Source organism: Onychomys torridus, chromosome 7, assembly GCF_903995425.1.
Source record: "Onychomys torridus chromosome 7, mOncTor1.1, whole genome shotgun sequence".
Classification (NCBI taxonomy): domain Eukaryota; kingdom Metazoa; phylum Chordata; class Mammalia; order Rodentia; family Cricetidae; genus Onychomys; species Onychomys torridus.
In genome coordinates this window covers 58,351,857-58,376,040 of record NC_050449.1, presented here as the reverse complement: position 1 = coordinate 58,376,040, position 24,184 = coordinate 58,351,857, and the positions used below count along the sequence as shown (strand labels likewise).

The window sequence follows — 24,184 nt, the reverse complement described above, 5'->3', positions numbered from 1 at the left end:
TTAGATTTTGTTATAAGCTACAAATAGAAACAATTAACTTAACATTTAAAGCAGTCACACAAAATAAGCCAGGGAACTGGAGACTACAGTAGACTACTTACTTTATCTACACAATCATCAAAAAAAGCCAGGCTTGCATCTTTATCGCTGACAAAAGAACATTCCTCAATGAAGCGAATAAACATTTGTGTTTTGGTCATCATATTATAGAATTTTTGATGTGATCGGTCCCGGCTTCTTAAGAAAGCTATTCAATATAAACAGATAATGTGAGAATAGGTTCAGAAAAATTTTCTGCTAGAAGAAACTTGATCAACAATGTCATCTATATTCTCATTTTGTTTCACTACCTTACAGAAAAACAAAGCAAAACTTAATCTCCTTGATAGATGGGGAAGAACAAGGAGAAGCAATAGAAAAGGACACACAGACAGGTCAAGCTTTCACCTAGAGTTATCTCACTATCTTGATGATTACTCTTGAACTAGTATAGCTCAATTTCTGCAACTGCTACTTTTGCACAATATTTTGCATGTTGTGTGACTGCTTTCTCTGCCCACTGTTTTCTCTCTCTGCATATACACTATTTAAAGTTTTAACTAAATTTGTTTACTCTATTACTTTCTAATTGCTCATCTTTTTTAGTACAAGCTCTATGAAAGAAGTGATCATGTCTCTCTTTTTTTCATGGCTAATATATACCAAGTATCCAACATTTCACAGCACCAAGTACATACTTACTAAACGAATTTCTCTTTCAAATATTAAATACTACAAGAGAAAGTAAATACACAGCATGAAACCAATTATATTCTGGGCTACCCAACTTCCTTTTTTCCCCTTTGCAGTACATACAGAAATTAAAGTTGTAAAGCAAAACAAATGAGGCTGTACAAGCCTGGATGTAATCATCCCAGGGGTACCTCAGATACCTCAACATGTATGTGACACAACAAAGTGGAATAAAATACACTCAGGAGGTTCTGCAGTTTTCAGACAGTTTCCTCTGTATCTTTTCACTAGGATTCCAGTTAATGCATCAGACAAAAAATTTGCCCTACTGAAATGGATCACCAGAGTTGGTACTCACACACTCCTGAGAGCAGATATGTGCCTTGTTAAATATGAACTATTAGTTCAGGGAACCAGTGATTTATCCTAAGCTGAAGCTTAACAACATGAAAGCTACAAAATTCTACCACCACTCACCTTGGAGAGCAAAAAGAGAGGTTGCATCTGTCGCTGTCTCAGACGGGGCTTGTGTTATTGGCCTTAAGTATGACCTATAACCTTTTAGAATAGAGGCCATGAAAAACAAGAATGCCTCCTGGATTTCCAAGTCTATCATGTGCAGCCTTTTTCCAGAATTAAAATCATAATCATTCATTGCTAAGTCCATTAGTCCATCATCTCTTGGTCTCTGCTGCACTGTGAAGAAATACAGGGTTGGAATTTTGAAGTCTATGAAGAATAAGGCTCACATTGATTTCAATGCAAATTTATCTTTTTTCAAAAGTGTTCATATAACCACAACTCTTTATTTATACCACTTCATTGCAGGTAAACCTCAAGAAAACCTTTTCTATCATTTTTAGGCTCTGTTGAGCATATTTTACCTAAGCTACACATAAAATTATTCCTGCAAGTCTATCATCTGAGTAAGTTCATGCTCTAACATAACTATGTATGTTTGTGTGTGTATGTATGTGCATACACACACTAGTAAAGAAAGTTCTTAAAAACCATTACACTGGATACATATAATACACAGTTCTTTTCCACCCCTTTCTTCATAAAATACAAGTGCCTTCAGGATAAAAACAGAAGGATTAAAAAAACAAAAAACCTCTTCCTAGGCAACTCAATGATAAAGCCAATTGGTAGTAAGAAGTAAATTTATGTTAGAGAAGCCTGGTTGAATCCTTTCTCTAACTTCTGACTAAGGTCAAGTGAAGAAGCCTAATAGACATCAGAGCTCCTCTCAATAACAGGAGAAGATGAGAGGGCACCCTGAGAAGAAATGGTGAAGAAGGGCTTTACCATGTCTGAGGCACTCATGCCAATGACGCATGCCCTGATTTTAAAAGAAGACTCCTGGACAAAATTAAAATCAGGGACCATTTGACAATGTAAAGATAATTTTTAAAAAGATTTATTTATGGGGGCTAGAGAAATGGCTCAGAGGTTAAGAGCATTGGCTGCTCTTCCAGAGGTCCTGAGTTCAATTCCCAGCAACCACATGGTGGCTCACAACCATCTGTAATGAGATCTGGTGCCCTCTTCTGTCATGCAGGCATACATGCAAGCAGAACACTGTATACACAATAAATAAATAAACCTTTTAAAAAAAGATTTATTTATCTTACTCTGTGTATGTTTTGCCTGCATGTATGTATGTGTGCCAGGTCTGTTGACTGTCCCAGAACTAGGGTTACAGATGGTGTGAGCCACAATACGGGTGCTGGGAATCAAATCTGGGTCCTCTGCAAGGGCAGTATTATGAAAATAATAGAAGTGAAGAACTGTTTTAGAGAAGAGGAGATAGAAAAGACTTGAAACTATCTGCCTCTGATTTGGAATTGAATCCTCTTGCTATAAAGAAAATAATTTACAAAACAGGCAAAACTTGGGCTGGAGAAGGCCTGGTGGGTGTGTTATAGAATATTATTTTATGGTGTGTTACTTTTGTTTATGTTGCACCTGTTTAACTCTGTGATTCTGTGTTACTATGCCTGTCTAAGACACCTGGTGATCTAATAAAGAGCTGATGGTCAACAGCAAGGCAGGAGAAAGGATAAGTGGGGCTGGCAGGCAGACAGAATTAATAGAAGGAGAAATCTGGAAGGAGAGGAAGAAGTAGCCAGAGAAGGAGGAGGACATCAGAGGCCAGCCACCCAGCTACCCAGCCAACCATGGAGTAAGAGTGAAAGTAAGATATACAGAAACAGAGAAAGGTAAAAACGCAGGGGCAAAAGGCAGACAGGCTAATTTAAGAAAAGCTGGCTAGAAACAAGTCAAGCTAAGGCCAGGCATTTATAATTAAGAATAAGCCTCTGTGTGTGATTTATTGGGGAACTGGGTGGCAGGCCCCTAAAAGAACAAGAGTCAAAGAGCTATGAGTAAAAAAACCAACAACATGGGTGAGTGTTTATTGTACACACATGAGGACCTGTATTTGGATCCCACGCACATAAAAGCCAGGCATAGTGGTATGCATCTGTATCAGTGCTAGAGGAAAAGGGAAAGATACATGAAGAGTTCAGGGTTTCAAAGCCAGGCTAGTCAAACTGGCAAATGCCAGGTTCTAAGAGAATTTATCTCAAACCTTGATCGTGGTCTAGAGATTAGGGTGTTCAATGTTACTTTCCTGACTTCCATGACTGTGTTGAAGTGCTGTGAAAGAATGCCCTGTTGGTAAGAAATGCATTCCATTTAGATGTAATAGGGCTCCTACTCTCAAAGGTCAAGACAAAAGTTCCTAACTGGTTCAAAAGTTAAAGACCTTTTAAGATATAAGGAACAATCAGTATTACTTAAGCACCTATAATAGCTTGAAGCTTTCAGATTAGTTCATAGGACAGGGGAAGAGGTTCAGTGGGCAAAAGCCCTTGGAATGCAAACCTGACAACCCGTTTGGATTTCCAGAGCACACATAGAAAGCTAGACATAGTAGCCTGCATCAGTGACCCCAGCACTCCCACCATGGCAGGCAGAAAAAGGAGGACCTGCAGTATGCAGGACAGTGACAATCAAAATGAGAGCCTGACTCAAATGGGGTGGAAAGTAAAGACTAATTCCTGAAGGTTGCCCTTTAACCTCCACACACATGGCCAGAGCATGTGTACAACTGATACACATCATCCACATACACTATATAAGCACATATACACACAAAATTTAAAAGGATAAGCTGGAGAGTAATCAAGGAAATCACATGACGCCAGCCTTTGGCCTCCATGTGCACACACATATTTTTTAAAAAGCAGAAATCTTGCCTCTGGTATCCATGGCTATCTCTTCTGCATTCTGTCCTTTATGAGAGCTGAACAGACTACTTGAGTTTAGTGATTTACATGCTGCTACAATAGCTGTTGGACTTTGCATTTTTCCAAAGGAGTAAGAGCACTTCCAGAAAGCAAATTATTTGGATAACAAAAAAATGCAAATAATTTGCCTAGTCTATATGATTAAACCTTGCTCTATTTTATAGCATTAAAAAAAAACCAACCAAACAAACAAACAAAAAAAACCAACCCAGCCAGGCAGTGGTGGCGCATGCCTGTAATCCCAGCACTCGGGAGGCAGAGGCAGGCGGATCTCTATGAGTTCGAGGCCAGCCTGGTCTACCAAGCAAGTTCCAGGAAAGGCGCAAAGCTACACAGAAAAACCCTGTCTTGAAAAACCAAAAAAAAATAAATAAATAAAATAAATAAATAAATAAATAAATAAATAAATAAATTTAATTAAATAAATTAAAAAAACAAAAACAAAAACCCAATACTTTTGAGCTACCCCGGAATTGGCTAGTTGCTTTTAAACTTACTTTATCAACACTATCTTTTTCTCTTTTATTTCAAACTATGGTTTAAGTATCTTGAACCTTTACAGGTATAGGCTATTTCTTATGTTTACATTTCACAGCAAATACATGAGATCCATGTATGCTGCCACATCACCATTGGTCATATCTCACAACATAAGCATTAAACTACAGACACTGAATGGACCGTTGCTATGATACTGAGAGAACTCAAGAAATAAAAGCTTAATTCTTATCAGTAATTCTGGATTACTGTCAAGATATGCTCTTACATAAGCTTTTTTTCCTAAAACATTTCACATCCTAAAATCAATGCTCATTTTTGTTAATTTCTTTGTTTTAGCAAACGACAGACAGTTTCAAGATAGACATTAGGTGAAGGGGTCAAGAGCCGACTGACTCCACTGACATCAGCATTTTCTAATGTATTTTAAATCATTTGTCTTAGATTTCTAGAGCTTTCTGTTTTAAATATGAAAAAACATACCAGCTGTAAGCTTATTTCTTCGTGTTATTTCAGTAATGGCAAAATTCAAGAAAATAACCACTTTAATGCCCTTCTGAATTTTATTATCAATCTGGAGGCAGAGGCAACAATGTTGCTGCAAGATGTTGTGTCAATATGGTCAACACATCAGACTAAAATAGTTTGTGGGTTTTTGTTTTTGTTGTTTTTTTTTTTTTTAAGATAGGGTCTTATTTAGTAGTTTGGCTGGCCTGAAACTTATTATGTAGCTCAGGCTGGCTTTGAATTTTTGGTGATTATCCTACCTCAGTTTCCCAAGTGCTGTGATTATGTGATTACATGTGTGAGTCATAATATCCAGCTACAACTTTCTTTAAAATAAAATGAGTATCAGTTAAAGTATTATACTCACTTAACAGCATAGTTATAAATACTGGAATTTATTCAGAGCAGATGGGCCCTGATCAAGAATGACATGCAAACATTCCCTATTTTCCTTATTTCCTATATTTCCTTAGCTAAAAAAAGGAAAATAATTCAGAAGTAGTCAGTCATTTTCTCAGATGAAGTTACATCCCTTAATGAGATTATCCACTTACATTTTGCCAATTGCTGATGCAAATTATTCAGTGTAGTCATCAGATTTTTACATGGCTTCTTTGGAAGGATCTTCCAGGCTACATTCTTTCTGTCTCCAGTTCTGAGATTAAATGACAACACCAATATATTTGTTACATGGACCTTTGGAGGGGATATATTCCTGCCATATTTATACAGGAAGGAAAAACAGCCATTGAGCAACAACACTGACAACAAAAAAGAACACATTCAGAATAGTCAGTCTAATGAAGAAATCTGACAAAGGCAGATTGGGATAGTTAGTGACTATATAAAATTAATTTGCATGAAGGTAGAATGCTTCACTTAATGTATTTCAGAATTTACAGTTATATCTGAACAGCATCTATTACATTTCCTGAGGACTATGCTCATCACAGAGGCGTTAGGAGGTGATTCAGACTCTTCTCTTTCATGTGTGAGGGCTTAGACACCCAAGCAGCAGGGAAATCTAACTGTTAACAGTTTTTCCTAATAGAAGAAAAAGTATTACTGAAAACTTTCAATGAACCTATGATCTACAGACTTATTAAAATATTTTGTTATATGCTTAGTATAAGTAAAAATGATTTGTTTTTCAGAAAAGAAATATTCTAAAATATTAAAGTTCTTGAACAAAGTAAAACATTACAAAACATTTTATAACTTTAAAAGAGGTTATCTGCTATAAACTAATATCTCTGTCTGTAGGAGGAGTCTACAATCCCTTTATTATAACCATTACAACACAGGTGGTATCTTGCTATGGGCCAGGAGACATAAGGAACCAAAGCCTTTGAACTTAACTATAGTTTTGTTTAGTCGAGCTCTTATTCAGTCTTTTTTTTTTTTCATTTAAAAAGTAATGAATACTCACTTTGAAAATTGAAAAATAAAGAGAAAAAGAGAAGAAAAGCAAACACACCAAGCTCTATGTAGCAAAGAACAATTCAGTACAAGTAGGTAGTAGCCTTTCCCAAGCTAGTGTTTTAGTTTTTAAATGTCCCCTAAACTTCTCATAGAACAAATACCATTTTGAAAAATAAGCATAAAGAATAGACAAGAAAACTTAAACTTATAAAAATTAATAACTGTGGAATTTATCTTCTTTTCCATAAACAAGAATAAAAATAAAGGCAGAGTAGGGTAAAAATTGCAGATGTTCTGCTGTAAAAGAATAGTTTTTATATTTATAATGTGACTAAGAGCATGGTACAGGAAGACTACAATGTAGAAACTGGTTTTTTTTTTTCCCCAGACAGGGTTTCTCTGTGTAGTTTTGGTGCCTGTCCTGGATCTCGCTCAGTAGACCAGGGTGGCCTCAAACTCACATAGATCAGCCTCCTGAGTGCTGGAATTAAAGGCATGTACCACCACCGTCTGGCATAGAAACTTTTTATATCACTATCTTGGCAATAAAATATTGCCAAATAGCATCCCTCTGTGGAATCATTCACTGCATGCACACCTGTTTTAGACTGGAGTTTGAGGAACCCAGAGAAAGGAGTACCTTTATTTGTTCGCCTTTTTGTTACCAATCTATAGAAGAAGGCATTCAACATATGTTTTTGGCATAGATGGGTAGAAAAATATCTAATTTGTCATTTACTCTCATAATTTCCTCCTCTTGCCCTGGATATTGTTTCTGTGAAATGTGGCCAAGCAGGTTAGCTTTACCTAGCTTTTCTCTGAGTTTTTAATCTGATAGCCTTCTGCATTTTTACTCATGGTGTCTCTCATTAACAAGATTACTATTACACAAACATTACCTCATTACTAGTGGCAGAAGTCTTAATGTCACAGTGTGAAACCAACAGTTTAAAAACCAAGTGCTGACAGAGTAAGCGATATGTCCCTCTAACTGTTTAAAGATCTAAACTTGTGCTTCCTTATCTGTCAGAGAAATTGTCTATACATGCAACTTTTTGGAAAATTACATTATAAATATGAAGTTATTACCACTTCTTCAGAAATTTTTGATACTCAGAACTTAATCTGTATTGTATGTACCAGGAACAGTAAAAGGAAACTAAAAATCCTATACTTGGAATTTGCTTTTCTTTCACATTTCAGGTTGGAGTTTCAGAATTCGGGACGAAGGAAAGCAGAGGGCTTTAGTTCACTTGTAGGGTCTTCCCAGCTCGGAAGGGTGGTACTATTGAAGAAAGAACTGAGTGCAAACAACTCATATCATTTTGAATCTTTGGTTAATTAATAATAAAAGTGGAAAAAAATAGCAAGTAAGACTATTATTGTTGTTGTTGTTGAGACAGGATCTCACTAAGTAGCCCTGGCTGGCCTGGAACTCTCTCTGTAGACCAGGCTGGCCTTGAACTCACAGAGATCTGCCTGCCTCTGCCTCCCAAGTGCTGGGATTAAAAGTATGTGCAAGAAAAGATTAATTAAGCAAATTACAAGAGGGAAAAATTGCATATCATAATAAACACAGTGTAAACTTAATTATCAGTTTTATAAATTATCATCTCATCTAACATTTAACAAATGAAAAAGCAAAGTATGAGTTTACTGTTTCAAAGAATGAAACATTTCTGCTAAAGAACATAGTGTTGCTCATAAAAAAAAAAATCTGTTTTTAGTAGTCCATGTTAAAAAGGCTTTCATGTATAAAGTATGTCCCATATTTTATTGGTTTATATTTTTTATGAATAAAAGCTTTTTGACTGTGCATATACTTCCAAACAATCCCCCCCCCCAACTTTTCTAATGGTTTAAGCAACTGAGGTTTGGAGACACAGCAAAGATGGAGAGTCAATCCAAAATCCTGGAGTTAAACTGAAAGGCTTTACAGTACAATTCTGTTATTAAAACATGGGAAGACTAGGAGTGCGCCATAGTGACACAGCACATGCCTAGGCTGCATGATCCACCAATGGACTAAATAATGGTTACTTCAACCAGACCCTTGGACGCCATCTGGTTGCGTTCATTTCTTCCTTCCTTCCTGGTTGATGGAAAACTAATCTGAAAATGTGGACACAAAGAAATTATGAAACATTTTTAAAGCTACTTTCCTAGAATGTAAAGAGGCAAAATTATGTATAAATTTATAGATTATTTTAAATTTCCAATATGCTAATTTTGCTATGATGTACTACTATTCTGAAAGTGTTAGACTAGAAATAATATTGAAGTATCAATACAGGAATAGTGTTTTAATTCAATTGTGATTCTCTCATACTCATCTGGCAAAGAAAGAAACATTTAAAAAATTGTATGGTCCCTGGCACCAATTTTATTAGCTTCTCAATCATCATCTGAAAAGATTTGTTTTTATTTTATATGGATGTAAGTATGCAATGTTCTGTGCAGTATCCACAGATGCCAGAAGAGGGCAGAAAATCCCCTGGAACTGGAGTTATAGACAGTTGTTGGCTGCCATGTAGGTGCTGGGAACTGAACCCATGTCCTCTGTAGAGTAGCAAGTGCTCTTAACCACTGAGCCATCACTCCAGCACCCAACTTCTTCTATTTCTGCCGTAATTCCTCTTGTGTTAAGTTTCTGTGTGTGTGTGTGTGCGCGCGCGCACTAAGTTTTTAAATAAGCATAAGATTATGTTTCTTAAATATTTAAAGCCTGAGGATTAAAAGTATATTTTCTTTCCAATCAAATCATCTGTAAATCCTAAATATACTCATAGCAAGAGCTGACAAGGCGATGGTAATAACTCCAAATACAAAAAATAATATATCTCAAAAGAATACTACTCAGCAAAGCACAAATTCACATATAGATATGATAGAGTTATAAAGCCTCAGGTGTAAATTTAAAGCATACTTACTGTGAAATGGTGTTGGTATCTAGGTCAACACAACTGACATCTGGTGGAGGGTCATAAAGATCAAAGTATCTAGAGTCAATCCCGACTATGAATGGACATGGTGCACTGAGGACATCTGCTAGAGCCAGTGGGCAGAGAGGAACATATGGGCATGGCCAGTGGAAAGGGAAAATCATCTTGGATAAACAGAGGATGGGAGAATATTAAGGGTTTTGACACTGAAGCATAACTTATCAGCACATACATAAAATTATCTTTTAGATTATTATCTAAAGTTTAATGTTTGATAATGAATTAAATAATTGTAACTAAAATTAAAAGTCAGGAAATTAAAACTGCTGCAACAATGTAAAAATCCATTGCTTTCTGAAATGTAGTTAAGCCCTAAAATGATTCTAAATTACATAAATAAATTAAGTTTCCACTGAATGGATACTTACAGACACTAATGCTTCTGTCACACTAGTAAGCACAGAAGGCCGGAGGGAATGGATGAGGATTTTATGTTCTGTTACAGCAAACACCAGTAGTGTCACAGCATTTTCAGGGCCAAGATTCTGAAGTAGTGTTGAAAACTTTCCACCACTATCAATTCAAGCAAAAACACACAATAAAAACAAAAACAAAAAACTAAACCCAAATACAACAACAACAACAAAAACTATTTAAACTCCTAATTATCTAGAACAGTGGGGCTGTGTATATTTAACTTTAAATGTAATTACTGTTCGTGGGCAGGAAGAACACAGTATCACAAACAATATAAAAAAATGTAACTGTATGTGTTTTCAAAGTCATGAACTTTTCAGCGCTGCATTCAATACAGAAAATGAGAAGTATTCTACTTGTCCTGTTTGTTTCCTTTTTTCTTTTGTTGTTGTTGTTGGGACAGGGTCTGACTATGTACTCCAGGCTGGTCTCCAATTAGAGATCCTTTTGTCTTGGACTCCTAAGTGCTAGGATTACAGGTATTTACTAATACACCTTCGAATCTGCTTCATTTTACGTAAAAAGATCTACCACATGCATAATGTCCCCTCAAAAGAATTCAATTAGTTAAAAGAATGCTTGGTTAGAAGACAATCCTTTAATGGAAGGATTTTTTTGCTTGTTTCTTTTGAATAAGGGCCTCACTATATAGCCTTGGCTGGGCTGGAGCTCACTATGCAGACCAGGCTGGTCTTGAACTCATAGACATTCAAGGGTGTCTCTCCACCCTGCCAAGTCCTGGGATTTTTTTTAAAGGTGTGCATCACCATACAAGACTTTAATGGAAAGTTTTTATTATGGTTCTTTCACTGTGATTATCAGGACCATTTGCAGGATGGTCTTCTCTAAGTAAATACAAATATTAAAATTTGGATTTATGAACAGAAACTCCTCATTATTATAATGATAATAGCACTAGGAAATCAAGAGCTACAAAATGGTGAGATACATCTACAAAGCAAATTAATAAAACAATAAACCTAGGGCTGGAGAGATGGCTCAGAGGTTAAGAGTGCCGACTGCTCTTCCAAAGGTCCTGAGTTCAATTCCCAGCAACCACATGGTGGCTCATAACCATCTGTAATGATATCTGGCACCCTCTTCTGTGTACATAATAAATAAATAAAATAAATCTTTAAAAAATTTAATTTATAAGATGTAAACAAACCTAACAGGTTATTTATTTTAAAAAAATAAACCTAGATGTTTTATATAGGAAGAAAATAGTGGACCACCTAAGTAATACAGTAACCAATGAACATTTTGCCTATATAATGAATGTGCCAGAATTGGTTTTACTTTGTTAATTTTTTATGATGAAGGAAAACTAATAAGGTTTTTTTCTGAAAAAATTAAAACGTAACTGCAAAAAAAATTGTGTATATTAAAAGCAAAGTTATTCACAGTAGCCAAAATATAGAAACTTCCTAATAGACAGATATTTACATAATGAAATATTAGTTGGAATAAAAGGAATGAAGTAGCAATATATGCTATAACATGAATGAACCTAGAAACATGTTCAGTGGAGGACGTCAGAAATAAAAAGGCTAAATATAGTATCCTTTTATTTATACTAAACATACAAAAGACAAATCTACAGACCAGAAAAAATAGATTAAGAGGTGCCTATGCTGTGTATGCATGTGGGGTGTGCCTGTTTGTGTATGTGCACATGTGTGCACTTGTGTCTGCATTCCCAAGTGCAAGTGTTTGAGCACATATGTTTAGGGACAGACAGAATGAAGATTAACAGCAAAGAACATAGGGCTGGGGATTTTTGTTGTTGTTGTTTGGTTTTTTGAGACAGGGTTTCTTTATGTAGTTTTGGCACCTGTCCTGGATCTCACTCTGTAGCCCAGGCTGGCCTCGAACTCACAGAGATCCACCTGGCTCTGCCTCCCCAGTGCTGGGATTAAAGGCATGTGCCACCACCTCCTGGCCATAGGGCTGGTTTTATAGGATAAGTAATGTGTTCTAAATTTTATTACAATAATAACTGCAGAATTCTGTGAATAAAATCATTGACTTATATTTGGGTGAATTTTGTAATGTGGAAATTTGATCTGGCCAGAGCTGTTATCTCAATGAAGTCCTTTTGGCAATTTGAATCATTTGTAATCAGTGTGTTCATTTCATTTTCAGCTCAGGTAAGAGCTCGGAAAACACTCATCACTCTGGGCTAAGGGCTAATGATGAAATCATCTGTAATTCTTACAAAATTAGTGTCAAAGATGGCAGCTGGTCTCCCTAAGGTATGTGCAATATAATAGTTTAATTATACCATAACTATTTCTGACAGAAAAATCACACAGCTAATTAAATTTCAATAAATGATGCTGTAGGGAAATCATATTTTATAACTTCTCTGAACTTTTAGAATGATGAAATATGTTCTGTTTAAAAAGCAGTTTTTATTTTGGATTAAATTTAAAATTGTATTTGGGGCTGGGCAGTGGTGGCGCATGCCTTTAATACCAGCACTTGGGAGGCAGAGGAAGGTGGATCTCTATGAGTTCGAGGCTAGCCTGGTCTCCAAAGCAAGTTCCAAGAAAGGTGCAAAGCTACACAGAGAAACCCTGCCTTGAAAAAAAAATTAAAATAAAATAAAATTATATTTGGTTGGGTGGTGGAGGCACATGTCTTTAACCCCAGCCCATGGGAAGCAGGGACAGGCAAATCTCTGAGTTTGAGACCAGCCTGGTCACAGAGTAAATTCCAGGACAGTCAGTGCTACACAGAGAAACTCTGTCTCAAAAAAATGTATTTTGTATTTTAGAGGACAATTAAAGATGTATTGGATGTATTTTAGAGGGCAGTTAAAGCCAAAAAAATGAATTACCTTCATAATTTACATATATTCCCAATTATGTAACAATAAGTATTGATAATAATAAGGATACACATAAATACCAAAAACTATTGTAAAAGCTTTTCTTTCTTTTGCAAACTATAAACCCAATATTAAGCAAAACGAACCAGCTAAGAAACAGTTACATGAAAAGAACTTCCCCCAATATTTTAGCTAGGAAGGACAATATACATATACATTACTTAAGTTCACACTACAGTTAGAGAAATAACTAGGGCTGGAGAGATGGCTGAGTGGTTAAGAGTGATTGTTGCTCTTCTGAGGACCTGAGTTCAGTTCCTAGCGTTCATGTTGGGAAGCTCACAACAGCCTGTAACTCACTTCTAAGAAAACCAACTGCCTTTTCTGGACTCTGCCGCACAGATGTGGGATATGTACACATAGATTTAGAGAAGCAAACAGAAATGGAGCTTTACTTGCCTTAGTGGAAGAGGTGAAGAAACAGGCTGACTGAGAATCAAATTATCATGTGGTGATAACTGGAAGATTTAAAACAAAGCATCTGAAGTATAAAGATGAACTCTGAAACATCATGCTCTTGCAACAGACATGGGACTATTGATGCTACCCAGGAAGTTTCCCAGATCACCAGCATAAGACTTCTGACCCCTTCCAACAACTTCTTATTCTGAATCTTATTATTTTTTTGGGGGGGGGGGATTTTCAAGGCAGGGTTTCTCTGTGTAACTTTGCACCTTTCCTGGAACTCATTTGGTAGCCCAGATTGGCCTCGAACTCACAGAGATCTGCCTGGCTCTGCCTCCCGAGTGCTGGGATTAAAGGCGTGCACCACCACCGCCTGGCATGTGAATCCTATCACTTATGTCTTCAACTTTTCTCCAATTCTATTTTAACAAATTTATGTTAGTAGGTTAAATTATTTCATCAATACCATACATTTAGGGTCAGTAAATTAATGGCCTGTAACCAGTCTAATGGAATATAGCCATGTGATTTTTTTTCTCATACTCTGTAGCTAATTTTGTGCTGTAACAGCAAGCTGAGCCCCTGTAGCAGAACAGATAACATGCAAAGATTAAATATTTAGATAAGATCCATAACAGGAAACATTTGCCAGCTTCAACTACAAAACAAAATCCCATATTTATTTAGGTGGTGTGCAATATAGCACTCTGGCACTAAGTATCATGAAGTAATAACATGGATGTGTAGACTGACTGTCAAAGTCATCAAAATGTATGTTCTAGAAATTTTATCTGTATCAATAAATATAACAATGTAATTAATTTATCTGCATTTTCAAATTTTGGCACACTTTTAAAAATCAGTAAATACCTACTTGCCAAAAGATTTCTAATACTAATAATACCTTCAGCGCTGCAGTAACCAGTAACACACATGGTGACAACACATGAAAGTATTTCCTTTGTATGAATCATTCCATAGATTATGGTTAAATAAATAGGCAATTTAAATGATCAAGATCTCAAACAAGATATAAACAAAAAGGAGAGATGCATTCACCTGTGAAAATGTTTATAGTCATTTAAATTTCCCTGTTGCGTTAAATATACTACATTTCCTCCCTCCTGCAACATATAAACATACAACTACATGATCATCAAGGACATGAACTTTCCAATATTTAGAAACAATTTGCATACTTTTCTTTTTTCCTGAGACAGACTCCCTATGTAGACAAGGCTGGCCTGGAAGTGACTACCTAGTCCAGTTGGAAATCAAAGTCTCAGCCCTCCCACCTCTACCTCCCAAGTGTTGGGATTGTATGAGTGCACCAAAAGTTCCCTTCTGTGGATAGAGTTAATAAATGTCAGGGCCTCGATCCCAACATGCAAGAACATCTGGTTTTCCCAGGGCTCATTCTACTGTCTACATTCAGTTGTTAGTCTTGTTACATGCTGGCAGAACCCTCATATGGCCCTCATATGGAAAAGACCTTACCTGAACTAAAATCCGTGGCCTCTGAGGAGATGGAAAAGGAACTTTATGCATAAAATGAGAGATATGCCTTAAAAACAAAAACAGAAACTCAATTAATTCCAAAATGAATTATCATTTGCTGTAAAGGTTAACATGCCATCACAAGTTCAAGCTCATTAAGGCCCTGTGCACTTAAACTCCAAAGCCCCTAGTACTGTGAAAACAAATCAACAACAAAAAGTTGTTTGTGCTATTAGAATTGCCTCTGCCTAAATCCAATAACCTTATACGTTTGGTTGTGAACCTAGCCTTTAATGGCTAAGCCATCTCTCCAGCCCAAGTAACTTTATGTTAATAGCTGATCATATTCAACCATGTTTGTAATTGTAGTTGCCTCAAAACCATGTTTTCTTTTCCCTAAGCAGGTAGTAAGCAACATTACTAAAGAAACTAATTATTAAATTGAAATATATTTTTAATTAATCACTCATGTTTTGTGAAATAACTATTTAAAGTGCTAAAAAAAAAAATGAATGAGTTTAAATGCTTGATAAGATGAAGTGGTGCAGACCTGTAGTCCCAGCTATTTGGAAGGCTGAGGATCACTTGAGACCATGAGTTCAAGGAAGCCTGGGCAAAAAACACAGATTTCTCCATCTCAAGAAGCTTTCCATTTAGTAATGGATAAAAACTAGATCAATGAGATGGTTTTGTTTTGCTTTTTGTTTGAACTTGTAATCCCCCTGTCTCTGCCTCCTGAGCACCAAGATTAAAGTCATGCACCAATCAATAAGTTTGGTTTTGAACACTACAGGAGAAAAAAAAGGACAAAATATAAAAATATTTTATTCCCTTTAGGGATAAGCTGTCTTCTTCTTGTATTATTTTTCTTCTAAACATTATTTCAAAATCATCTTATTTTTAGCAGTGAGATCATTACAACCGGACAGAGAACTGGATGAGTCATTTATAGACTCTATAGATGTGTTTTAACTATGTATTGTACAAAGACACTACCAAACATAACAGAAAATGTAAAGTGATGTAAAGCTTCTAGTCCCTACCATTACTTAAAATCTGGAATTAAAAAAAAAATTATAGAGGAATGAGTACCAAAAGGCACACATCTGCTTGATTATATGAAGCAGTCAGAAAAGCAGGACTTTTGGATTATTCATGGAACCCTAAATGTGTCTATGACCCATTCAGGGAGGATCCGCAGAGTCCAAACCATTTTATGATAACAGTGAGACTTGATTTTCCTTTCTCACTCATTTGGCAATGACAGTGCTAAGTATTGTGAATGCAACTGCCGGCACCCTACCAAAATCAAGGCAGGGATAAACTAGTAGATGCTGTATTTTATTGCTTTACTATAATAGACGCCATTTAAGAATGTCTCTGACTGGGGCTGGACAGATGGTTCAGCAGTTAAGAGCTCTTGCTGTTCTTGTAGAAAACCTCGTTCAGTTCCCAACACTCACATGGTGATTTATAACCATCTATAACTTTAGTTCCAGGGGATATGGTACCCTATTCTGACCTCCAAGGGCACCCAGCACACATCTAGTACAGAGACATGTATGTAGGCAAAACACTCACATATAAAATAAAATAATAAATAAATCTTGGAAAAGGATGTCTGACTTAATACACTTGAAATAGCAAATATTTGATTCTGGAACATACATTTAGAATATTCTATGACAAAGGGGTAAGTACTCATACAGCATTACTATACAAAAGCATGTGGCCATTTAATTTTACAAAAGCACTTAGAGGACTGAATTATGAGTGAGTTGGTTATTTTTTCCCACACCGAATGTCATTTTTGCTTGGAAGAGGATGGGCTAGTAAAGTTTATCCAGTGTAAACAGACATTTTCCACATAGAAATAATCAAAGTGCTATTACTTCAAGGAAAAAAAAAACTAGGAATACTTGCTGTTAATAATTAAATCCAAACTTTCAAATGAAAAGTAAGAATTTGTCACCATAAACCTGAAAGCTTTCTAATACTTAAGACTTTTCCGAGAACTGGGAATGTAGCTAAGAGGAAGAACACATGCCATGCATGTGTAAGGTCCTGCTTGATCTCTAGCACCACAATAAACCTTATTAAAAAAAACAAAAACACCTTTCTGGGCTAGCATGTAAAGATGCTTGCTGCTAAGCCTGATAAACTGAGTTGAATCTCTAGGACCCACAAGAAGAAAGGAAGAGAACAGATTCCTACAAGTCCTCTGATCTCCACATGCATATGGTAAAGACATGCCAATCTACAGTGATGTATTTACAGCTCCTGTGCATCATGTCTTACTGAATGAAACATTGTAAAATTTTAGTGCTCTTAGTAAATCATCAGAATTACAGGACAAAAAAATAGAATGTCTATCAAAGTTTTCTTTTAAATTCATGATATCTAAACATAGGATATTTTAAAGGTTCATAATACCTCAAATTATACATAAAAACTACAAACATAGTTTAAGAGTTTTAATATTTTCCGGCTGGAGATGCGGCTCAATGACGAAGCTCTTAGATGGCATGTGTAAGGCTCTGGGTTTGATCTTGAGCACTTCAAGAAAACCTAGTTCCAGGATTTCACTAAATTAGCAGCTATAAACTTCATAAGAGTAATATATATATACATATATATATGTATATATATATTCAAATAACTCACTTCAGAATAAATTATTTGCTGTCAGAAATAAAATTGCTTAAAATAACAAGACTGTAAAAATATAACGATAAAGTCTTACATAAATAACCAAACATTTTTCTCAAATGACTGTCAAGAAATAACAATTTCCATATAAAATTTACACAATTACTGGTATAAACATACCATAGAAAGGGTTGACAATTTTTTTTAACAAAGTCTCTCTACATATCCCTGGGTGTCCTGGAACTCACTATGTTGATCAAGCTGGCCTCAAACTCACAGAAAGGTTCCATCTTGCCCACCTCGGAGTGTCAAATTTTAAACCATGAGACTTCTAACTTACTTTTCAATTGGAAGGGCATGAGGTCCAGAGATGGAATAACGATACAGAAAAGTCAGAAACTTTCTGAATGCATCAAAAAAAGGCCAGTGAGAAAGAAGACAAATGCATTTGTTAGTGTGAATTGTTCTAGAACTATCAGACTTTCCATCCACCAGAGATGTTAAACCCAAAAGAAGTCTCTGTTTTTCTGTAAGATTCTCCTCAGAGTATGGTTCATAAAACTGAATAGCAGCACCATAGACCTGTAAAACAAGAAATATATTTAGTAAATATACTTTGTATCATTTATTCAAAGCACATCATCAGTTGACTATTTAGTGGATGCTTTCTATGGGTAGGTAGGTGCCAGGGACTAGGAATACAGTGGTAAAATCAATCTTGCTCTTCTTTAATAAAAACAAAAAACAAACAAACAAACAAAAAAACCGACAGGGTCTCTTAGGCTGGCCTCAAACTTGCAATCTTCTGCTTCGGTTTCATGAGTGCTGGGTTTACAGGCATGAGTCACCACTCCTGATGACTACTTTCTTGGCATATGCTAACTATATAGTAATATTTTCATGTATACTTATAATTGAAAGTGGCTAATTTGAATAAACTATATTTTTAAAATAAAGAGTGAAGGCAACTGAGACTTGGTATGGTGACTAATGCCTATAATCTCAACACTCAGGAGGCAAAGGATTTAAGCAAGTTCAAGAGCAGCCTGGTCTACATAGAAAGATGCTGTCTCACACCAACAACAATAACTAAAGCAACAAAAACAAGAATAACAAAGCAAATATACCAATATTTCTAAAGAAATGTTTGAAAATCATTTAGTAAGCAAGTGAGACAAATTTGAACTGTGAACAATTCCCTGAATATTCCTATCCACAAAATAAAAATGTGGTCTAGATGATTTCCAAGCTCTCTTCCAATTACAACTCTCTACCAGGGCTGGAATATAGTTCGGCAATAGAGCACTCACCTATCAAGTGCAAGGTTGGATCCCCAGAGTAACAAAAAAGTCTATTTTCCAAATCATGTTATATTTCATAATGTCTTTGACATTACTCAGGAGCTTTTCTACCACAGAAAATGAACCAATGAGGGATCAACATGTGATGGTGAGAAAAGTCTTCACTAATATTTAAAAACAAAACCAAAAACAAACACTTGGGAGGATGGGAAAACTCTCTTTTACTGTCTCTGGATATAGTAAATTCAACCATGTAGAAGAAATACATATTACTGGTTTGGTTTAGTCAGTTTTTATTATTTGTTCCTTGAAGATGTGAAGCTTATGACTTGAAAATGTACAAGAAATTAGTAAATACCATTAGTTAAATCCACTGTACCTTTTCAGCTGAGGCTCCAGTCAACACAAATGTAGAGAACACAGGAAGAGGGTATTTGCTATTTGGTGGCCAGCATTCAATAGTTGCACCCATTGGTAAACAAAACAGGGGAACAGATTCTGGTAGTGAAAATGACTCGTAATCTTCTTGAGGATATCTGCAAATTAGACCTATAACAGCAATGGAGAATATCAGGTCACTGTCTCTTGAATGTAGGTGTTTTTTAAGTTGAATGACAATACAACGCTTTCTTATTTCGCACATTTAGAAGGCCAAAAATTGCATATATGTTCATCAGATAATTCTGAATGTGTCAGTAGGATTTATATAGATGTTAATCTTCAAGGATTATTAACTATTAAATAGTTTAACACTTATCAAACTTCGTCTACAAAGGCTAGATTAGAAGTAACAAGAAAAAGAGAACCCACTGAAAATACACATATCCCTAAAAATTCACTTTATGTCATACTATTTTAAAGTATATATTTAAAATTTTTAATATGGTTATTGTATTTGCCTATGTCTACTTTATCACTCTTATTAACTATTTCTCTAGGGCCTTTTTATACATTAGATATAAAATATATATTAATATATAATATGTTTGTATATAAATATATTTATATTGTATATATATATATAAAATCTCCTATAGGAGTCTAAGTGTCAATTCTTACACAAATGAAAGACAACTCACAAAAGAGTAGACACAGATTTAGAACTCCATTAGAATGGTGTTGCCTCAAACTCAGCTTCTGAATAATTCTAAATTGCCCTCACTTATACATAGATAGGAGTTTCAAATAACCCAGGGTTTCATGATAATCTACTCATAAAAATGGAATAGGTATCTTCCACTGAAGATACCCTAGAAACAGAGCTTTATACTGAATATTATGGGGTTAGAAATACAAAACAGGTTTCATGACCATGAAGTCCTTAAAGTCAGGTAGAAACCATCACTAGTCACACCATAAAAACAAAGAGATAAACTGGGACTCTGAACAGCTGGCACTACTGCCAATGTCTCTGATTCTCAACCAGTGGGACTCAGGTTCTTCTCATCTGCAAGGCAGATGAACTAGATAAATTAAGGTTCTCCCGCTCATCACATGGCAGCCAGCCAGTGGGGTCCCCTGAGGGCCACAGTTAACTGTGTTCTAGTCTCTAAGGTCATGATGCAACAGCGCAGTTGTAAAGTAAGAATAGAAATATTGATGAATTGTGGACCTTGGAAAGTCAAAAGGAGAAAAGAGGCAAGGACTCTAATTTTAAAACGTTGAATCTGCTATCTTATAAGTAAGATCAATATGTTTGACATTTTAAAGTCTCTTAAAATTGAAAACTTCAGCTATGCATCATAAGATTGCAAACTGTCATGAAATATAACCATTAAATTTGACTAAACTAATATTTAATTAAAGAAGCATCCTTTTCACACTTACATGGGTTTAAAAATTAAAGAAAATTGGCATGTACTCAAATTGTTACTTAAACTTAAGGCTTAAAAAAAATCTCAACTTCTTTTCAAAGTGATCTTTCATGCAGCATCCAAAACACTTCAAGATAAACTGAGCCTCAAGAGACAGGGGCTGGAGTTCAAGTGCTGCTACTAACACATCCTAACATGGCACACAGCCTGGTTACAGATGGGTGTTGTCTTTAACCTTGTAGACCCCACAATGTATTTCTTACATAAATTGTTTCTCCCAAAATTATACTTACCAGCTTTGTAAGATATAGTGTTAGTCTTTGCCACTGATTTTTTATAGCATAAGTACACTGCAGATCCCCACTGAAAAGAGAGGGAAAAAATAGCATTCATTTTTAAAAGGCCGTACCTTGATGAAAATGAAATCTCTTTGAGCTGCCCCATATGTATTCGCTACCATGTAGTAACAGATTCACCTGCTAGCTATTTCCAACCTGTTACTCTGTTAGCATTTTATCAGAATCATTGCACACTTTCCTTTCAGAAGATCTGACAATTCCCCTCGTTCACTGTAGTGGGAAAAAAATGACCCTTTAAAAATAAAACTAAGTCACTAAAATTTAGACAGAAGTATCAATGACCATTCTTTGGTCATTGGTTGAAAAGTAAGAAAACAACCATTTAGCATTTCTTTCTATGATCTTTTTTTTTAAAAAAGAAAACTTAAGACAAGTTTAACAACTAGACAATTTTTAAAGCTCTTCTCTAAATATTTGACATACATAAAAAGGATTAAGTAGTAATTAAAGGAGTAACTAATCATATCTGACATTTATACATCATTTGCTATTATTGTAGGCATTATCCCAAGTTCTTTGCAATACTAATTCATTGACTCTTCAAAACTACCTATGTAGGAAAAAAAGCATCACTTTGTCCCTAGTCCATGCATGAGGAAACTGAGGCACAAATAGCGAAGGAATCTGTCCACTCTGCATATCTGGGATTCAAACCCAAGCAGGTTGGCTGGTGTCTATGCTGACCATGCTGTTAACAATGCCTCTTTATTCTCTGCAGAGGAGAATACATGCTCTGTGGCAATAGAGAGACTACTGTCTCAGCAGGAAAAAATAAATGCATTCTGGTTTTAGTTACAATGGCAAAGTTTAGCTAAAACACCTTGATTAGTTAATGAGACTTAGAAACAGTGCTAACGACAATGTCAATTACTTTCAATCCAAAACAAATACATAAATACATCCACAAAATAAAACTGGCAAATGGGAAAATACCAAGTATCTGTAAGCTTATATCATGTTGCTAAAAATACCAGATCAATCTGAAGTGTTGTATGCTAGATCCTACATTCATGAAAGAATTCAAAAACATTCTTTGCCCTCACCACCACCATTACTACTGCTGCTGCTGATACTACTACTACTACTACTACTACTACTACTACTACTACTACAACAGCCTTTAAAAACTCTTTGTGAGCCAAATGTGGTGGCTTGTGCTTGTAATCTCAGCACTTGGGAGAGTGAGTGAGCCAAGAGAATCACCATGAGTTGGAGGCTAGTCTGCATACCTAGTGAGGTCCAGGCCAGGCTGAGCTACAGGATAATAGCTTGTCTCACCCCTGGACCAGGCCCATCTCCAAAAATTGTATTTGCTACCACAGTTTTCTTCTTCTACTATAATTCCTTCAACAGCTATATAATACTGCTAAATCATAATAATCTGCAATGAAATTTTCTATATATGATTAGTTACAGTAAAAAAAATGGTCATTTAATTAGGGGTAACAAACCTACAGATACTTTTTTTTTTTAGGATAAAGTTATATATTGTCAGCAATCACTTTTCAAATAGTTTCTTAAAGAAATGGCTCATATGATTTTGCATTAGCCATCAAAGGGATCCACCAATGCTGCCATTAAACAACCTAACATCTGTAAGGTGCTTGTTTGTATATACTGGGAAATTTACACTGAAAATTGGTGATTACAAGTTTAGTTCTTACCAGGTGGTGGTGGTGGTGTACACCTTTGATCCCAGCACTTGGAAGGCAGAGGCAGGAGGATCTCTGTGAGTTTGAGGCCAGCCTGGTCTACAGAGCAAGATCCAGGACAGGAACAACAACAAAACAAAACAAAACAAAACAAAACAAAACAAAAAACCCCAAAGAAACAGAGAAACCCTGCCTCAAAAACAAAAAACAAAACAAAACAAAAAGTTCAATTCTTAACAAAGTTATAAATTGACAGGAACATAAATTAGTTAAAGTTTTCTTGATACAAATCTTGGGAGTGAACATACGCCACACAACAGGGCATGAGCAGTATAGTACAATGCTTAGCTCTTGGTTCTACAGTTTTATAGCCTGGGTCTGAGTCTTATTTCACCAATTTATTGAAGGTGTTTGTATGAGAAAAGAACCACATTTTTTTGGGGGGGTAGGGGAAGTTTTGAGACAGGGTTTCTCTGTGTAGCTTTGCTCCTTTCCTGGAACTCGCTTTGGAGACCAGGCTGGCCTCGAACTCACAGAGATCTGCCTGCCTCTGCCTCCCGAGTGCTGGATTAAAGGCGTGTGCCACCACCGCCCGGCCAAGAACCACATTTTTAATTCTCAAATTTCCTTCTTTGTAAAATGGGGGTAAAATACCTATTAAGGTCATTGGCAGGAGTGAAGAAATACTTAGAATACCACACAGAACATAGACAGTAAATACAACTTACTTTACATAAAATTTAGTATGTCAAACAGCTTGCTTCTAATATTAAAAATCTGAATTTCAATGTCTTATAGTAGAAGATAGAACAAACAAATTATAGCCAATTCATCCAATGCAGCAATCTTCATTAAAAATTGCTATTTTGGGGTTGGAGAAATGGATCAGCAGTTAAGAACACTGGCTGCTCTTCCAGAGGTCCTGAGTTCAATTCCCAGCAACTACATGGTAGCTCACAACCATCTGTAATGGGATCTGGTGTGCCTGAAGGCGCATCACTCACATACATTAAATAAATAAATACATATTTTTTTAAGGAATTGCTATTTTTCACTAGATTCCCTTTATTCACACGTTCATTGTTCTCAGTTCAGTTCCCTGTGGCCATTTGTTCATATTGACTCCCTTTTCCTTCCTCCCCCAGGTCCCCTGGATCTCCTTTAACTCCCAAATTCATGCCCTCTTGTTTTTGTTTTTTTTAATAACTCCAATTAGTGCTCCCTATATGTGCATGGGTGTGGAGGCGTTCACTGGAGCATGGGCAACCTACCAGTGGCCACACCTTCCAAGAACACTTATTCTCAGGGCTGGAGAGATGGTTCAACAAGAAAGAGCACTGGCTGCTCCTCTAAAGGGCCCAAGTTCAATTCGCAACAACCATATGGCAGCTTATAACTATTTGTAATTCCAGTCCCGGCAGATTCAATGGTGTAGCTACTGGCCTCCATGGACACCAGGCACACAGATGTAAATGCAGTTAAAACACCCATAAATATTAAACAAACGCAGAAAAGTTACTCTCATTCCCCCAGCAGCTATCAACTGCCAATAGATCTTCAACTAGAGATGGGACCTCGTCAGCACTCCCCTATCATTTTAGAATGTTTAACCTGAATGACATTTGTGGTAGGAACTTGCACTATCCTGTTCCATCCTGCCTAGGGCATGAATCATTGTGGTGATACTATATTTGTAAAATGTGATTTTATTTGTATATTAAT

General features: G+C 36.0%; 1 protein-coding gene across 2 annotated transcripts in view; it reads right to left on the bottom strand.

Annotated features, from left to right (window-relative positions):
* Dennd4a (DENN domain containing 4A) overlaps positions 1 to 24,184 on the bottom strand; it is a 105,029-nt gene that overhangs the window by 42,435 nt on the left and 38,410 nt on the right. For both annotated transcript variants that reach the window (XM_036192230.1, XM_036192229.1), the window contains 10 exons: positions 20,745 to 20,814; positions 19,017 to 19,186; positions 17,677 to 17,918; positions 14,688 to 14,754; positions 13,185 to 13,243; positions 9,844 to 9,988; positions 9,404 to 9,579; positions 5,606 to 5,706; positions 1,210 to 1,428; positions 102 to 247 (listed from right to left, as the gene is read on the bottom strand). In XM_036192230.1, the coding sequence (XP_036048123.1) occupies positions 102 to 247; positions 1,210 to 1,428; positions 5,606 to 5,706; positions 9,404 to 9,579; positions 9,844 to 9,988; positions 13,185 to 13,243; positions 14,688 to 14,754; positions 17,677 to 17,918; positions 19,017 to 19,186; positions 20,745 to 20,814 (1,395 nt within the window). The remainder of the gene's footprint in view (positions 1 to 101; positions 248 to 1,209; positions 1,429 to 5,605; positions 5,707 to 9,403; positions 9,580 to 9,843; positions 9,989 to 13,184; positions 13,244 to 14,687; positions 14,755 to 17,676; positions 17,919 to 19,016; positions 19,187 to 20,744; positions 20,815 to 24,184) is intronic.